At 44.8% G+C, this 18,452-nt stretch overlaps 1 protein-coding gene across 1 annotated transcript in view; it reads left to right on the top strand.

The window, feature by feature from the left end:
* The window catches only part of RNF11 (ring finger protein 11), a 32,447-nt gene extending 14,298 nt beyond the window's left edge, over positions 1–18,149 (top strand). The window contains exons 2-3 of the mRNA XM_032192082.1: positions 13,957–14,126; positions 14,682–18,149. Of these exons, the coding sequence (XP_032047973.1) occupies positions 13,957–14,126; positions 14,682–14,853 (342 nt within the window). The 3' untranslated portion in view covers positions 14,854–18,149. The remainder of the gene's footprint in view (positions 1–13,956; positions 14,127–14,681) is intronic.
* The last annotated feature ends 303 nt before the right edge of the window (positions 18,150–18,452 follow it).

Raw genomic sequence — 18,452 nt, 5'->3', positions numbered from 1 at the left:
TTGTTTTTCTTTTTCTGATGTTTACTCTCCTAGTTTATTTGGAGCTCAGTCGTGTATCCCTTTCTGCCTTTGTTTTTCTAGGCTAATGCTTCTATTTTTATTTTGTTTGTCAGTGGATATAATATTCAAGAAACTTGGTTTACCTGAAAAAGAAAGTCTATCTCATCCAGAGTCACTGGCACTTTTATTTAAAAAAAAAAAAAAAAAAAAAAAAAGGTTAAAGCAAGGCATGTTTGAAGTGATGGAAGGGTCAATGACTGACTGCTCCACATCTTGCAGTGAATTTTGATAATGGAGGTAATAAAAATATTTAGTTTAAACCTGCAGAACAAGCAGCTCAGAGGTCCAAGGGACAAGCACCTGAGTGTGCTCCCAGCCGTTACCCTCTCTCTCTAGACTAAACCAGTTTACATCATGCCAGACATCACCAGGAGCACAGCATTGTGTGAACTGATACAAAGTCAGGACCAGGCCTATATGGTATTTCAAGACTTAATTTCTATACAAAACTTCAGCTGAGCAATGAAAGTTTCTTTAACCAGCTATGGCAGTCTGAAATTGCTGCATTGGGCTTTCAGCAGATTTCCCTTGAAGACCATCAGGCTCCTGGACAGAGCTGTGCCCAGCTCTTTCTGCCCCCAGGGAGTTCCTAGAGCTGCCCATCTCCCCGCGTTGTTTCTGCCTCTGGTGCCTGATGCAAAACAACTGAGAGAACAAAAATCTGTTAGCTGCAGCAATTTCTGTTAGTCTCTTCACTGTAGTGGAGATTAGCCTGTAGGAGAGGTGGTATCCCAGATAAAAAGCATTTAGACTGCTTTTATTACCTTGTCTGTTGGCTCAGAGATTACTTGGGAAATCTGATGACTGTGCAGAAGCACGTCCACCTTTGTGGTGCAACTGTCCTCTCCCAAAGAGACGCATTTAAGATAGGTGTCCTTCTGGAAACCATCCAGGGAGCTTCAGGGGAGAGCAAAGTCCCTACTGTATTTGGTACGTATGTTTTTGTTGCTTCATTTAAATGCTCAAGAAGAAAAATGCAGCCACAGACTTCTCCCTCCTTAGTGTCAGGATTCGGTATACCCAGCCCCAGCGGGACAGAGCGGTGTTCAGACACAAGCCTCTGGTAAAATTTCTGCTTTGTTGGGGTTTTTTGGAATAACCTGAAATTAAAATAAGCCATGGTCTCCCAAGTTCTGTGGTAATGTTGAAAAGGGATTTGTGGTTGGAAATGCTTCATGAGAGCATTGCTGACAGGGTGCAGCCTAGCAAAGGAGTTTTAAGTAATCTAGAAAGATAACTAAAATATTTCTGTAGTAATTGAGTGACTGTACTTCTCATGCAGCTAGAATCCCAACAAGAAGCTTTCCACCTTTTTCTTCTGTTTAAACCTCTCTAGCTACTACAGTTATCTCTGTAGTTAGCCAAGTAACAAGGCATGTTCTAGACTAAAAGTCAAAAAATTAAACCTAAAAAACTCCCAGGGTTTTCTTGATAGCTGTTTTGTTGTAGCTCTTTTTTTTTTTTTTTTTTTTTGACACAATAACAAACTGAGTACCTCCAGACTTACTGTCTCAGAGCTCTCCATCTGTACCTCGGTGTTACTCCATTTTGGTATTCTATCATGACTGGGGTTTGTGTAAACTGGCAAAGTGTCTTTTAGTGATTGTGTGGGTTGTAGCAGGGCATGGTTATTCCACATCAAACATTAAGAGGATAAGGTAAGTGAAAGTATTTCTTTACATCTTCATAATACTCGAAACAGTGTGGGTAGTGTCATGTTGTACGGTGTTCACTTCTGTCTGTTAGTGGCCCCAAAAGCAGCGGGTACCTCCCCTGCGCGAGCTGTGCTTCAGTGCATGGCTGGGGAGGTCGTGTGTGCATGTGTCCAAAGCAGAGGATTTGAAAGTCACCCGTAACAATCTTGGGAAATGAATGCTTTTAAATTGGCACAGGTAGCCGCCTTATTTCAGTGGGATTTCATTCTCAACCCCAACCTGAAGCAACGTATTTAGCACCCTGTCAGCTGTTGGGGATTTCTGATGCATTCCACCTAACGCGGAGAGCCCCCGACTGCACGTGGGGGAGCTCAGGCCGTGCTGGGCGTCCTCAAGTCTTGCAGCTGTTCGGATGTGGGTATTTCAGGGTAAATCAGGCCTTTGTCTTCCCATCAGGCAGTCCATATTCAGAAAAATGACCCCTCTGTATTCACAGCACTCCACTTCAATGGCTTTTCTATTCTTCAAGCCACTGTGGCAGCAGGCCCTGGCCCAGGAGGGCACTTCAGCACGCGCCTCGCTGCCACCAGAGTCCCCGGGCCTGGTGTTCGCTTGGCTGCCTCAGGCCAGGGCTTGTTGTGGGTGGCATTTGGCAGCTTCCAGTTGTGCGTTTGTGTGAGCAAGCACAGGGATGGGTCAAAAGCAGGTATTTTGGTGCTGTTTGGAGCACAGGAGCTGCCTGCATGGAGCTGTACGTCCCTGCTCCTGTGGTGGTGAGGAGAGCGCTCGGTGGGCTTGGCCCCGTCAAGGCTGCGTGGCTGTGGTAGCGGTGCGGCCTCAAGTCTTCTTCAGATAGCTGGTCCTAATGCCAGGAAAGCTCTTTCCACGTTCTGTGAAAGCATGTGGAAGCAGGGGGCAGGCTGGCTGCAGGCAGGTTTTTCTCTCAGTCAGGGCAGACAACATGAGGCATCGCAGCCCCATGGCCCCTCAGGAGCCTGATGCGGACCCCAGGTGAAGCTCCGTGCTGCTTTGGGCTTCCCTCGGGTCTCACCCAAAAGCACCCACTGTGAAAGGGCCTGCGCTGAAATGAGCACAATTGGCCTTGGTGTAAAACAAGCACAGGCAAGATCCGAAGAAGAGTGGTTAAAGAAATGACAAACTAGAAATTTTCATTAGAGGGGAGGTTGCTTATGCAGTTTCTGATGGCCATCATAACTTATTCAGCTGTGAAGCTGAACGTCTGCAGCTCATCCTGACTACGCCAGTGAGCGAATGTGTGCCTCATAGGTAACTGTAAAATGGACGGGTGTTTTCTGGGGACAGACTAGGGAGAGAGCAGATGTTCACTGAACTGTCTCTGTGCATTGAAAACTCTAAAATAAGTAGGGAAAATACATTCTGGAAATATTACTCTTGTATAACCAAGTCCTGAGAGAGCTATTTATGATTTTTCTACCTGTTCTTGGCACAGACCTTTTTTCTGTTAGAAGTGGTTTGACAGTTGAATGAGATCACTCTTGGATTTGTGCCCTGCGAGCTAAAAATGCAGAGTCACTGCTTGTGAGGACAAGACTGAGCCGGAAAAAAATAGAAACATTGCCCTTGTGTTCACTGCTAATACTGCACTGGGAAGGGGAACTTCATAATGCTTTAGTATGCCTTAGTTTCCATCCAGTCATTCCCTGCTTTTAGATAGAGCACTGTATAAAAACAAAACAAAAAAACAATGACCAAAAGCAGATTTAGCAATAATAGTTAATGCCTGAGACGTTCCTTCAACATTAATAACTGACCAGCAGAGATGAGCTGATAGCCTGGAGCAGTGCCTCTGGCTATTTACTCCTGCTGCTCATTACCTCGGAGCTGAAATAATTACTGTTATTATCAAATGACACCAAACAAATAGCCGAATCGCCTTTTTTGTGTGTGTTAATTCTCACAGAAGTGGGGCATGGAAGTGGATGCGTGCCTGGGAGAGGTGACAGCATCCTCACAGCGTGTTACCCGGGCTGCGTGTGGGCATCGCCAGCGAAGAAATCCTTTGTGCACAGCCCAGCAGCCGGTGGTGCTGGCAGCACTACCTGATCCAAACCCCATTCACATGACAGCTCGCAGGGCACACCAGAAGTCAAGTGCAGAAGAAGTCACTGGAATCGCACTGCCAGCATTGGGTAGAAGGGAGGGATCCGGTGGGCAGTGGGGACATCATCTCCACACTGGCACACCACAGGGACAGCTCTTCAGGGAGACTCATACTGCATTTAGGTGCCCTGGTGTACAGCTGGTATGTTATTATGTCTGCTTCACGTATCTGTGGCTTTCTAACGAGCTACTGCAGAAACATGCTGAACAACCCCTATGGCTAAGCCATTGCAAAACCCAGCAGTGACTGTGTCCTTTTACTGGCCTGAGAAGGCTGCTGGATTCTCTGCATGGTCCGGGTCCCTGCTGCATTGCCTCGGCTGAGATTTCAAGTCATGCACATTGATCTTAGGGATGTGCACTTTGTGTTAGAAATTCAGATGCAATTAAGAGGGAATAAAAAGGGCTGCGGATCTGACTGTACCATGGAACTGCCAAGGTGTGGCAGCTTCCTGCTTGAGCAAGCACTCGTAATTGAAGATGGCTTTGTTAAAAAACATAATTAAAATATTTCAAATTGAGTACAAAGTTATGATCAAGTAAAGTGTAACACAGATTCCCGAGTTTTGAAATAAACCCTCCTGACACAGGCTGCTTTGCTGGCTGACAAGGTCTCAGAGCAGGTGCCACATGCCAGCAGTCTCTCTGCTGCAGTTTTTCTTGCTTTGTGGCTACCCAGACCCAGCTCATCACCAGCCCTGTCCATCTCTTGAAGCTCTTCTGTGTTAGGACGAGGATTTTTATCACTTCTCTCTGAAGTCATTTAACCTTAGCAGGACGATTGGGTTTGTACCCTTTCTGCACCAGGTGACAGAGTCCTGCTGTCCTGGACTCTTGCTTGCTGCAAGGCCCAATGGAAAAGTCTCCAACAGTTTTGGTTTTGCTTATCTTGTCTTGTTCGCTCCCCACTTTACTGGACTAGGGCAGCTTGGGTGCTGTGCTCTTGCCTGTTCCCTGAGTAAGGATAAGGTCTCGGCCAGGGTTTGCCAAAAGCAGTCTGCTGCGTTGCCTGTTTTGTACTGGGAAGGTGGGGAGCAGAGTGTTTATCTATAGAAAGATCTACTGTGTCCCCCTTTCAGACCTCCTTTTTGATACTTGCTTGTAACTGGGTAGCTACAGGGAAGTATTTAGTGTCATTGCGTAGGATAATACATCAGGAGGCAGCTGATCGGAGATAGCTGCTGTTGATCTGTTTGTTTTCGTCATCCGTGTAACCTCTTATCAGCTGAACTGGCACCCCCGGGACAGCTGTACGCAGGGTGATCTTGTCCCAGCTCCGGCTGTTGTGTCTGTCGGGCCTGTTGTAGGAGCCTGGTGTGTGAGGACTTGCATCTGATGCTATGGTTTGGGTGTATGTTGAAACTTGTTTTAGACAAGGCCATTAACTTGTCTTCTGGGTGGCCCTCTTTGCCCTGGGAAGATGCTTGCTGTGTCATGGGGGTGATAATGCTGATCCCAGAGATGAGATCCTTCGTCCCAGCATGTCGCTGAGCCTCTGATGTTCTGCGCACCCTGTACTCCTGCTAAAATGCATTCCTACTTCTACATATCAATCTTACTCATATTTTTCTGTTATTATGTGTTTATTAGTTTTGAAGGGCTCTTGTACTATGCACTTATATACATTATATATATATATATATATATATATATATACACATACACACACATCTTGTATTTATACACAGAAGCGCAGCCTGTATATGTTTACACTTGAGCAGCCCTCCCCTGATGGATGGCTTGTCTCTCACTTATGTGCATTTTTGTTTACTCTCTATTTCCGTCTTTTTCCCCAGCCATCCCTCTCAGCTAATTAGGGCTGATTTCTGTAATTTTGCTACCTTGTTCCTCAAGTACTCCAAATACCAGTTCTGTTCTTAGAATTGCCTTCAAACTGACCTAACCAATTTGTGCCAAAGATACATTTTAGACATTTTAGTGCTCTTGCTATTTCTTAAGTGTTTGGAGTCAATATTTCACAATTGGCCTGAGTCCCTAAAAGGGAGACTTGTGCATTTTCCTCTGGGCTGCTGGTTTCCAGCTTTTTCGGGCGCTCCAGTGATGGTGCAGTCAGTGATACTGGTTTGTGTACAGCATCTGAGCACAGCAGTGCCTCGGGGCTACAGGATGGTGGGATTGGGCCAGGATCACGTCTCAGAGGCGCGTGAGCTTGGGCTTTTTCGTCTGCTGCAGCCCGAGTGAGTCACAGCCCTGGGTGGCTCGGGTAGGTGTGCGTGGGACACGGTGTCTGGGACGTGTCACGGTGGTTCCCCAGCAGTCAGCAGGACACAGCAGCTTCACTCTGGACCCTTCAAGCAGAGGAGTCGGTCTCACTGAGATTTAGGTGTTTTCCCCACCGCTGTCTAGGACCAAGCTTCTCTGTTTTTTCTTCTTCCCCAAACTTCAGTTGCTTTGTTGTTGTTGAACCTGCCCTTCAGTTCTCCAGCAACCATCTTGCTCGAACCATAAGTGCTGTGTACAGGGCAGCGGTGGTGCTATAATAACTGTCTCTGCTTGCCAGACCTAAGAAGGGGTTTCTGCAGAGATAACCACTTGGTGCAAGTGGGAGAGAACATGTGCCAATAATGCAGATGTTGTGGTTTGCTCATGGGGTAGGATGACTCGCGTACATGTGCTCTTCTCTTACCACCAGCTGCAGGGATGACTGCTGGCCCTGTCTGCTCCGTGTTCTCCTTACCCAGCTGTCTGCCTTGCTGTGTCACCCCTGGGGCGTGCGAGGAGGCTGTTCTGTCTGTGAGCGCCCCTAATTTAACGTTTGGGGACAACTGTTCTTCCCTGGCTCCTCTCATTGCAACAGCTTGACAGAAATGCGTGAAGCTTTGTAAATTGTTTGTGGATCTTTCCCCTCCCCATATAAAAATAACCTGTTAAAATAAACACGCCGGGAGCTGTAGTGAGAGGACTTTGTTATCTCGTTAGTTGTGGCCTGATGGCACAAGCAGAGCTGTTGGGAGCTCTTTCTGGAGATGGAGTCAGTTCTCTTGGGCAATTCAATGGCTTGAGACTAGTAAGGATGTGCTGGTGTGTGTGTTAGCCTGCAGAAATCCACACCCCGAAGCTTGGTGGGGTCAGTGGAGAAGGGAGCAAGGACAGCTGAAGCCGACATGGAGCTGATGAGCAGACTTGTTCAGTGGAAACGTGCCCAAGGATACAGCCCTGGAGCCAGAGAAACCTGCTGCACAGCCTGGAAATGTAAAAATTGTCTGGTTGTGTCAGGAGATTGTGCTTCCAGGGATTAATTACTGCTTTTTAATTACTGCTTTTCCCCTACCACCCCTTCTTGCTAATCTCTTGTATTTAGGTTTGCATTGATGATAATCAGATTCCAGGCGAGGTGACTACAGAGCAGCAGGCGATTTCCATCTTCGAGGTAGGACGGGGTGGAAGAGCCAGCAGCCAGGACCCACTGCTGGTGCTTGCCTGCTGGAACTCCCCAGGTGCACTTCCCAGACATTTCAGCGGGTTAATTGTGGAAAAAAGGCAGAGGGCTGTTTTTGCAGTTTTAGCAGTAGTAGTTTAAGTAAGGCTACTTCATTGCTGCAGAACCACCAGGGCTTACACCAAGAACTCTGGAAGGAAATGGCTTAAACCAGGTGCTGCTTCCTAGCTGGAGAAACAACACAGGGACTTTGTTCCCTTCCTCTGTTGCAGACTAGTTTCTTAGTCTGCTACAGCAATGACCACCCATGTGTACAACACCCAGTTCAGAATTCAACTCATTCATCTTCCTCAGGAGCACCCTGATGGGAAGCGTGCACAAACCTGAGCACATCCCAGATGCCAGGGGTTTTGCTCTTCTTTTGTGCTTTGCTCGCCTACTTGCTATGGGCAAGTGCACGTTTCGCTCTGCATGACAATTCTGTGGTTTAAGTTAATATTTCAGTGATAATTGTGTTACTTGAACTATAAACGCAAAACTAAGATGTGAAACATTTTATATTGTGGTCTTCTTTTGTCCTTCAGTGCTCTCAGTTTTTACCAAGGAACATATCAAACAAAGGGAAATAAAAGTAAGGTGGTTTTGTTTAAAATGGTCACGAACAGTTAAAGTAAACTTTCTCTAGCAAGCAGTGATAGATACCTTAATAATTCTTTAAAATTAAATAGACTTTTATTGGCCTTAAAGTTCCAGATGAATCAAATTTACTTTTAAACTTAAATTGTGTAATTAATCTCTTTAGGAAGGAATTTGGGAAATTGTAAGAGATGCAATTGTGGAGAAATGCAAGAAATTGTAACTATTTCCAAGGCAGATGTGTGTTTAGGAGACCAGGCAATGAACCCATTTGCGAGGTGCCATTGGCAGGGGGGAGCTACGTGGATCTTCACGCATCTCCCACGAACAAAGGGAACCACTCTTTGGCTCCTTTGCAAATTTGGTAAAGCCTCAATTACAGTTCTGCTTAATATGGTGTTAATGTCGTTTCTGATCTCTTTTCTGGCTGTGTTACTGTTACATGCAGCGGGTCTGCTGGGCAAACCCATGCTCAGGTTCCAGCTGGAGCCAGGGCGGCTCTGGGGTGCTCATGTGTTGGGTCTGGTTGTCTGTCCCAGCTGCCTCTTCCAAATGGCAGAGGTGTGACGAGGGAATTCTGCTTCAAAAAGGACTTTTTAGAGTAAGTGCTCAGCTATCGCAGTTATTTATACTGACTGGCTACCTGGAAGCAGGAATATAAAAGATTGGGTAACGATTTCATTACATGATGTTTTATAGCAGCTGGTATTTAGCTTTATAAATGAACTGTTCTCTTCTGTATGGCAGAAAAAGGCTTTTATAGTTGGCAGCCTGCTCGTAATATTCGAAGGATTATTAAAGTAAGCTGTAGCTGCAGTATAATGCACATTATAGCGGCGAGTGGTTTTACAGTAATATGTCTTGGGGGAGGATATTATTTCAGAGTGTGTATTAACATACAGATGGAGTTTGAGTCTTTTCACCCAGATCAGAATGGCATTTCCAGAAAAGGCCTCTGGACCATTATCCCAGTTAGTTTCTTATGAGTAATAAAGTAGCAGGAGGAGAACGTTTCATGAAATTCACTGGGGATTTTGCGAGCGACAGAAAAACCAAGATTTATTTATTTTTTCTCACCTCCTGCCTTTACATCTGTAAACTGCAGCTGTTTATGCCTAGGTTGGGTTGTTCAGGCTCTCTGCATCTCACGTCCAGGGTGGGACACGCAGCAGGTGAGCGCAGCGGGCACAGAGCTGCCGCATGGCTTCGCCGTCGGTGGCCGAGGACATGAGCAGTGGAACAGACGTGGCCCTGGTGCAGCCGTAACGCGAAGCAGCTGCCTTCAGACACCACGATTCGAGACAGGCGTTTGCACAGTGAAGGGATTTCAAAAAGGAGCTGTGGGAGCGATTGGGGAAATTCAATTTGAACTGCTAGACTTGTGTTAATTAATTAGCAGCAGCCACAAGGAGCGTGAGTGCTGCACCTACCGGTATTGGGGAAGTGTAAAAAAGACTTCAGATAAGCGTAGGTAGGAGGAAGTTTGTCTCCTGTGCTGAACAGATGTGCTGGTGTAAAAGTGCAAATAAGCACTTCAGGGTGACACACACCGAGAGCATTGGAGGAAGAAAATATAAAGATGGAAATGAAGCAAACTGGTCAGTCGTGGAAAACGGGTGGCAGTGGGCAGGCTGTCAGGGACGGCAGTGAGGCTTTAACTTCTGGAGCTATGAAATGTGAGCAATTATTTGTCTCACCTTTGCCCTTCCTGAAAGGGTGAGTCGTGCATGTTGGTGCAATTATTAAAAACAACAAACAAACAAAAGCCGTGATAGCACACTGCTGATATGTGGCGTAGAGGGATCTTAAAATAATCTTTATCCAGGGATTAAGAGTTTCTGATCTACCACTGACCTGCTTTCAGAGTATTACAGATTCATTACACTGGCAAGAACAAGATGAGAGTGCTGTAAAACAAAATAAAAGCTGTTTTACAGCAGCATAAATAACCAGGATAAGTTGCATAGATGAGAAGACCTCAAACAAAAAATTGTGCTGAATGAAACCTCATTTTCTATGCAAGAACCAAAGCACGCTTGGGAATCCACATGCAGGAACAGTGTCTGGGCCTTTCAAGCAAAGTGTGGAATCGTTTATTTTCATGAGAAGTGAAACACGCAGACCTCCAGATGCCCTGTACGGCCCCCCTTACCCCTGGGGGAGGAGGAGCCAGGGTGGAGTGGAGATACAAACACCACTGTAGTCCTGAGTCTGAATTTATGCTGTCATCTGAGGGCCAAATAAACACGAGGGACGATCAGGAATTAGGTTTTGTATGCACAGGAAGCCAGGGGGAGGTGTGCTGACAGCATCTGCCTTTGAACAAGGCAGAAGCAGCGGGTGCATCCCTGGGACCGTGGCCATCTGAGGTGTTTCATCATTATTTTCCCCGTATGGATGTAGTCATTGGTGAGTGCCAGGGAGTGATTTTTACTTCTTTGGCTGACACTAACATGTAGATTTGATTGTTTTGGCCTTCTTTATCATTCCTTTTTTTTCTTTTTTCTCAAAGAGGAATAGTTAGATTGAAATTTCATCTCCCTTCGAAACGCCTGACGTCTTTATCCGATGATAAATAACAGAGACTTTGGCTAGAAAGCCAGTGTTTCATAATTTTGTCTGCAAAAACATTTTCCACGGGAGATAAGGGAAAAGTGAGACAGAAGAGCAATAAATCCCTGCTCGTCTTTGGACTGTAATAATAATTACATGGGTAATACGATCTTTTCTGTGTATATGCATGTCAGAGGGCCTGTAGCCACAAATGTAATTTGATTGAGCGAAGCCTTAAATCCCCAGCTCATTACCCCGGAACATCCCCGCTGGGTTGCGCGGGACCTCGTGCTGACCTGGGCTGATAAAAACCGCAGGAGATTTGCCAAGGGCGAGTATTGCTGTGAATAAACAGTCTGGGGTGCTCTCAGAACAAGGCAGGTACAGGCACGCCTCGTCTGTGTCTGTCGCGGGGAGAGGCCAGGCGTGAAGCGGTCATTGCTGTGTTCCCTCTGCGGGGCCGTGCTCTTACATCTCTGTGGTGTCTTTCCTCCAGGCTTTTTGCAGCAACCAGAGGAGATGAGAGTGCCGTCAGACGTTAAGGAAGTGCAGGGGATCACGGGTGTTGAGCGGTCACTCGTTTTTATTTACAGCACCACGATTTATGCATTTTCACAGCAGCTCGGCAGCCCTCCGCCTCCCGGGTTCTCACATTCCCAAGTAGGAAGGCTTCGTGCTGGAAGACAGCATGGTTTGCACCCAGCCTCACCCATCTGACAAGAGATTCCTGTCTGCTGTGTGAACTTGCAGGGGCTCACAGCTGACAACCATAATAAATTCCTGCCTCCCCTGGGTGTGTGAGACGTGGCTATCAGACATGGGGCAGGCAGCAGCTCTGCTCCGAGGGAGCCTGAACCAGGAGGCCCAAGGGACGGGCACTGCAAACAGTGCCAGAACTGGGGAGAGCGTTTGTGGGTTTGGCATCTGGAGGGAACAGGGGTCTGTGCACTGCCAGCCCCGTGCTCTGCTCCTCTCTGTGGGCAGAAGTCACCCGGGGAGAGGGGCCCTGAAGTGGTGCCCGAGAGGCCCCCAGGTGAGGGGCCTGCTGACAGCGAGCGCCTGTAACTGACCCGAGCAAGGGAAAGGCGTCTCTGCCTTGATTGGCCTTCCTGTGCTTAAAGTCATGCTCATTTTCTGCCTTTTACACTCATTCGCTGCCCAAAACTTAACCTGAAGCAGCCACCAGCCGCCTGTTAGGCCTGATTGCTCATTTCAGAGCTGTCCCAGATGTGACGGCTTTTACCTTGTGACAGATCCTCGTTTAGCTGCGATTTCCTTGTGCTGCATGTGTCATGCTGAGCTGGTGGGTTTGCTGCCCTGAAGGACCATTCACCTGCAGGTCGGTGTTCCTGCTGCTGTCAGATGTTTTTGAGTTTCCTGATCTCTTTTCCTTCTCCTGTTTTTGCCTTCCTTACGTTTCTGTGAAAAAAACCTGCAGCTGTGGCCATACTGAGGGGAGCTGCGTTACCCCAACCTTCCCCTTGTCTGCCCCTGCACGGCCCTGGGCAGCGCGTGGTGCTTGTTATTCTGCTCTTGTTCTGCAGACAGGGAGGGGGGTGCCTCCGTCTCCCGGTGTGAAGCGTTTCATGCATCTTCCTCCGTGACAAATGAAGGAGCCAGCAGTAATGTCCTCCTCTCCTATTGATTTAATTATCGTGCTTCCATAGAGGTATAGCAGCGCCTTGAAAATAAAAAGTTATTGATAGTTTGTGGGGTCTTGCAGTGTAAGACCAGGACAGGGCCCTGCCTCAGGCTGTTGTCTTCAGTGCAGAGGGTGTGCAGCATTTGGGAAGGAGAAAAACTGCTTCATTTCCTTGGCGTCACAGGCTGCAGAGCCATTTCGTGGGTACTGTTATATCTGACAGGTCATCCTTAGCTTCAGCTGGTGATTTTCTCTAGCCAAGCAGTGATTAGAGAATACTTCAGATAATTTAAACCATTAGAAGGCAGCTGCTCTGAAAGAAATCTGTGATTCTGTGAAATGCAGTCTAGAGCAGTCAGGAAATTAATCAAACTTTGTGAACCACTGGCGTTTTTTCTTTGGAAGCGTGGCTCTATCAGCACTCTCCAAACCTTCTCGGAAGCCCTCTGTGAGGAGATCACAGGGGGGAAACCCTGGTGTAGTTGAATTAGGAGAGGGCTGAATTCTACCCCATCGGTGAGCTGCAAGCAGTAGGCACTGTGTTAAAAGCATTGCCAGGGAAACTTTTATTTCTGGTGTTTCTTCTAAGTGAGGGCTTCTACTGCCAGGCATCGCCGGCTCTGGCCAGCAAGCGGCTCTGAGCCTCCTGCAGCCATCCTGGAGCCTTGCCCCCAGCTGCGCTCCTGCTCGCCACGATTTGCAGCAGCAGAAGTCACCTTAGCTCAGGAGCAGGCAGGTGGTGGTGCCAGCAGGTTGGTGCTGGTGTCCCTCTAAGCTGGCTGTGTGCTGGAGGAATCCATCTGGGTGCTGTGTCCACGTGTCCCATGTCACACCTTTGGCAGCAGCCAGGTGCAGGGGCAGCACGAGGGGACAGCCCGTCCAGCTCCTCTGTTTATAAGTCGATTTTTTTCTGCTGTTTAAGAAGCACCGTTAAATAGACTTATTGCAAGAAGTTGTCTCTCTTAACAGTAGGCTTATGGTTACTGGTCAGTATTATCCTAGGAGTATGTCCTGTTCAGAACTAGTATTTACTTTCAAAAAATGCTTTAAAAGCGAGGCAAGGTGTTAATGTAAATGTGAAAATGTCTGCTGTAAAGCTCCTTCATGATCAAAGAAGCTTCTGAGACCGTGGCAGAGGAAGGAATGCAGAATACCTGCACACCGCGTAGTTTTTGCTTGGGAAAGGAGTGTTCTGAACATACATCAGCTGAAGTCCAGTTTGGGAGAACTTGTAAAATTATATAAACATATAAGAGAAAATGTAGAACATCAATTATTTACTTAAGCAATTATTTTTATTGTCCAGGTAACATTTTTTAAACGTGCAAGAATTCAAGTCTGCAGTTCTGGATTGGAGTTTGGGTGGCCTAGAATAGCTCACGTTATTTTTGTTATCACAGAAGTCATAAAGCATTCCTCTCTGAAGCTCTCGGACTCGGCTGTCCTCTTCTTTGCAAATAATTCTTCCTAAATGTAACAGCAAAACTACTTTTTGGTACAAGTATCGGGGCTTCTTCCACTTGCAACTTAAAGCCATTATGCTGTTTGATTCAGTAGCTGCCAGTTCACCAGGTGCCTGTAAGATTTATGTGCCTGCTCTCAGGTGGAGTTTGTGCACATATTTCATCTGTGAATGACTCACGGAGACAAAAAGCTTCTGCAGAGAACAACCACAAACAGCTGCTTGCCCAAGATGCTGGCCTCAATCCTTCATCCCATTATGTCTATAATTATAGCCCCAAAATTGTAAAGTAGGAGTGGGAGATCACAGAATCACTTGTAGGACTGAGAAGAAAAGTTAAGTACATTGTCTGTGTGCTAGGAAATACCAGGAAAGCCTTTTTTTAATTGAACTATTTTAATTTTAGGAGCAAGTCCCTGTTCCTGTTTATCATCCGACCCCTAGCCAGACTCGGCTAGCAACACAGCTGACAGAAGAAGAACAAATCAGAATAGCGCAGAGGATAGGCCTTATTCAGCATCTACCTAAAGGAGTCTATGATCCTGGGAGAGACGGCTCCGAGAAGAAGATCAGAGAGTAAGTTACAGAAAACTAACAAATAATTTGGGTGTTGCATTGGTTTATGATATTGCCATAGGAAACCTGATCTGGGTGTAATTTGACACAGCTTTCTGAAAAAAGGGCCATGCAGAAGCCTCTTTGCTTCATCCTTCTTTGCTTTCCTGCTACGAATTAAATCTACTTTCTCTCGTCCATACAATGCATGTCTTTTTCACCATCCCCTTTATCCTCTCTTCATTGGGAAGTAGTTCCACGTTGCTTCTTCCTCACCTTTGTGACTCCCTTTTCCCATTACTAATTTTACGCAGTCTGCTGAGCTGTCCCCTCCATGCCTGCAGGCTTCCTGCCTTCTGCTAACACTGCAGTCGTGGGCACGCTGTGCAAAGAGAACACCAAGAGACGCAGCGCTTGGTGGAGCCAGCACTGACGTAACTAAGAAATCCTCGCTGTATCTACAAGTAGTCAAAGCTTGTTTCACGTAGACATACCCAGTAGATCTTACACTGCTTTTCCTCCCAACGTGGTACGGCAACAGCAGCTTAAATGTGTTAACAATTTTTGTTTCCCCAGATGTGTCATTTGTATGATGGACTTTGTTTATGGGGACCCTATCCGATTTCTGCCGTGCATGCACATTTACCACCTGGACTGTATAGATGACTGGTTGATGAGATCCTTTACCTGCCCATCCTGCATGGAGCCAGTGGATGCAGCACTGCTTTCATCCTATGAGACTAACTGAGCCAGGGTTTCTCCACTGAACCTTCGAGGAGGCCATCCACTTTAATGGGTTTGATCCTTTTGTCATTCAGCCCAAAGAGCCAGGAATTAGGAATTAAGATCATGCACAAAATATACATTTCCTAATAAATACATTAAAAATATTCCTGAATGGCTGCAAATATTGGGAAAAAAAACATAGTATTTTAGAGACTATAGAAAAAGTAGGTTGTTATTTTTAATGTAAAGCCTTGACCCACCATTGTCTTTTAATGTTTGTTCTTACACCCATATATAGGAATTGTAAAGTGTTACAGCAATGTAAATGTTTAAACTGCGTGTATCCAATTTTATTAGCAGTAAGATAAGAGTATTTTTTTTTCCTAAATAAAGTAACTTTTTTTTTGTTTTGATTCTTTTCACAAGTCCTGGCATTTGGGTCAAGGCTTTATTAAAATCTACATTTTATAACACTGGCACAAAGAAATAGTTTTAAGCTTGTTTGCACAGTTCTTCTTTTTTCTTTTTTTTTTCTTTCCATTGGAGATGGAATTCATTGCCTTAGGTCTTTTTAATAGTGTATTGTTATTGTTGGGCTGGCTCTATGCTTGAAAACCAGTTTATTTATAACCTGTTAAAAGTGCTATATTTTGTTTGCAGTTAGGAATATGCAGACTTCAAAGTGATCTCCTAGCTTGTAAGCAAACTGAGATGCATTATCCCTTTTCTGCAAGTGATGCTGGATATGAAGATACAAAACTGGTCCTACAAATTAAATTATGCTATTATGGTTTTTATAACTTGCTTCGGTTTCGATGAAACAGTCCTTACACTTGCATGTCTACTTTTTAACTTGATCAAGTTAAAAGTGGGGACGGATGGACAATAAATAGTTAAGCTACCATAATTGGAAAAAGATATTTGGAACTAATGTAGCACTAGCATTGATCACTTACTCTACTTTTTTCTCCCTAAAAATGGTTGTTTTTAATCACGGGAAATGGATACTGCATCTCTTGTTATTGTAGTTCTTAGGTTATCAGAAGTTAAGAATAAACATACTGTATCTCAGTCTCCTGTATTAAATGTATCTTTTAAGCCCTGCTGGCTGACACATCAGTCCACCAAGCAGATAAGAATCAGATATGAGAAAAAACTTGCTCTGCATATAGCGCAAAGTTTATATAAACACAGACTGTCGTAGTAGCAGTTGAGGGGGAAAATAGTACTGCTATAGCCAGAATGACACCATTAGCTTATTTCTGCAGCAAAAAGTATGTGCTTGTTAAGAGATGGGCTAGCAAAGATTGTAGCTGTAAAGGCCTTTTATTCACTTAGCATGTTTGTTTTTTTTTCCTTACTGTACCCTGCAGTGACGTTTATACCTTCAAACGCAACACTGATAACATTGAGAAGTCTTGGTCTTGCAAAATGAGATGCAGTCTCAAGTTAACCACAACAAATCGGGGAATGTTCTTGATTGTTTTTCATACATGGTTTGAGGACTCGATATAACAAGTTGTGTTTAAAGACCCAAGTACTTTGATGACTTTGTGTATTTACCATATAGAAGAATTGTGCATGTCACCAATAACTTTTGAAGGGTTGGTCAGCAAAATATAGAATCAACACGTTGATTTATTTATCAAACCTGTAGCTGACAGCAACCTGCTCACGTAGAGAAGAATTCCAAGTTGCAGTCAGAAGCAAGTCAAAGCAATCTACAGTTCTAGATTCACTCAAATTGCTATAGATCTATCTGGACACAATTTTGTGCTTAATTCATACATACCTAATTACGTGGAGCAAAATCTGGGCAGACAGACCTGAAGTTGTGCAATATTTTTCAGTGCGAAATAATTGTTCCTTTTCATCATTCCATGTGTGTTCTGTTGTGTCTTTTGTCTGTTTTGGGGTGTTTGTTTTTGTTTTGGGGTTTCAATTTTTTTTTTCAGCGTAAAACAATGTCCACATTACGTATTAGTTTCTTTTATCTTGTTAAAACTGGCAAATGAACAATTTTAAAAAGCATCATTGTCACATGGGTATTAGTCTTTATTTATTACTAGACTTGATTAAGGAAGATTTGAAAGAAATATTGACTGGTTACTGACCTGAATGCTTTTTTAGGCACTTTGTATAGTTTGAACTTTTAGCACTGATATACTTACTGGGCTAAGGGAAAAAATTACTTTTATTAAAATGTTTGTTAAATAATGAAAAGGTGTGAAGGGCTAAAACTAGAGTTGATTACACAAGAACATTCCAAAAAAAACCAACACATCAAATCTTAGCTTAAAAACAAATGTGTAAATATAACAAATAAATCAAATGATTTTTTTCAAGTTGTTAGGTGCAATGCTGTTCTGGATGATTCTTAATTCGAAGTAATTTATCTGAATTCAATGCAAAATAACATGTAAATTGAATTTTAGCTACAGTTATGAAACCAGATCTGTGTCTTATCCTCATCTTACAGATGGTGGAATTAATATTTGCCTCCTGTCCCAGAGGTGTCCAATAAATTACTTGAACTTTAAACATATTAGTTCATTTGCAGCACTGCTGCTTCCTATGCAGAGTCTGCTGCAGCCCTGGGCTGGCTCTTGCTCTTCTGGCCCTGTTTGCCTGCAGCCACTCCTCTGACAGTGCTGCATGTTTCAAGGTGGACAGGCCCAGAGCTAAATGTTTGCAAAACAATGTCAAGAAAAAAAATACTCTCCTAGCCCCTATGTTCAAGTAATCGAGACTGTAGTTGCATAAAGTGAACTAGAAAAATGTTGCTTTAAAGCACCCTATTGGAGGTGTGCACTGCAGTGAAAAGTGGCCATACTTTAGACCAGTACCTGGCAGAACAACCCTGGCACAGCCCAAGGAATACCTGCGTGCATCAGCAAGGTGAAGCCCCTGCAATCTCAGGCAACAATGCAAGAGACACAGACCTGGAAAACCCATCCACCTGTTGTCATTGCCAGACACCGCAGCCTTGCTGCGACCCGCAGTCCCAGTCAAGGACCATGACCTGTCACAGAGATGGAGCAGGTGGGGATAAAGGGCATGGCCACCATCCGAGGTGCATGCACAGCAGGGAAATCATTGGGCTATATTTACAGCTTACAGTAGGAAAGAAAACAAAATCCTCACAAATCTGAGGCAAAAGATACTCCATTTCATAAAGACCTTTATGCTTAGAAGTTCTTGCATGCTACTGGAATTATCGTTTTAATCATTTTATGTCTAAAGACAGGGTAATACTGACTACCTTCTGCCAGTTCATGAGGTAAATCAGAGAGACAAACAGAAAGTTTGTACCCAGACAAAAAAAAAAAAGTGCAGGGAATTTCTTGGTGAAGAGGTGGAGTTGTGGAAAGGCTCTAACCACATAAAATTTTCAAAGTTCCTACTACCTTGCAACTTCACAAGACTGAAAGCAATTATGTGTTTGGAAATCTGACAGGCCTCTCTTTGCAGTGGTAGAAGTGTACACTTCCAGGCTAAAGCATTATGAAATACCTGAACTTAAGTTGCCACAGTTTCAAGACTTCGACATTTCCTGTCCTTGTGCAATGGTGGTAAAGATGAAAGTACTTCTGCGTTGGACTGGCAGTTAAATAAAAAACA

The sequence above is a fragment of the Aythya fuligula genome, chromosome 8, assembly GCF_009819795.1.
Source record: "Aythya fuligula isolate bAytFul2 chromosome 8, bAytFul2.pri, whole genome shotgun sequence".
Lineage (NCBI taxonomy): Eukaryota > Metazoa > Chordata > Aves > Anseriformes > Anatidae > Aythya > Aythya fuligula.
The sequence above is the reverse complement of the archived record's forward strand: the minus strand, read 5'-3'. Positions and strand labels throughout refer to the sequence as shown.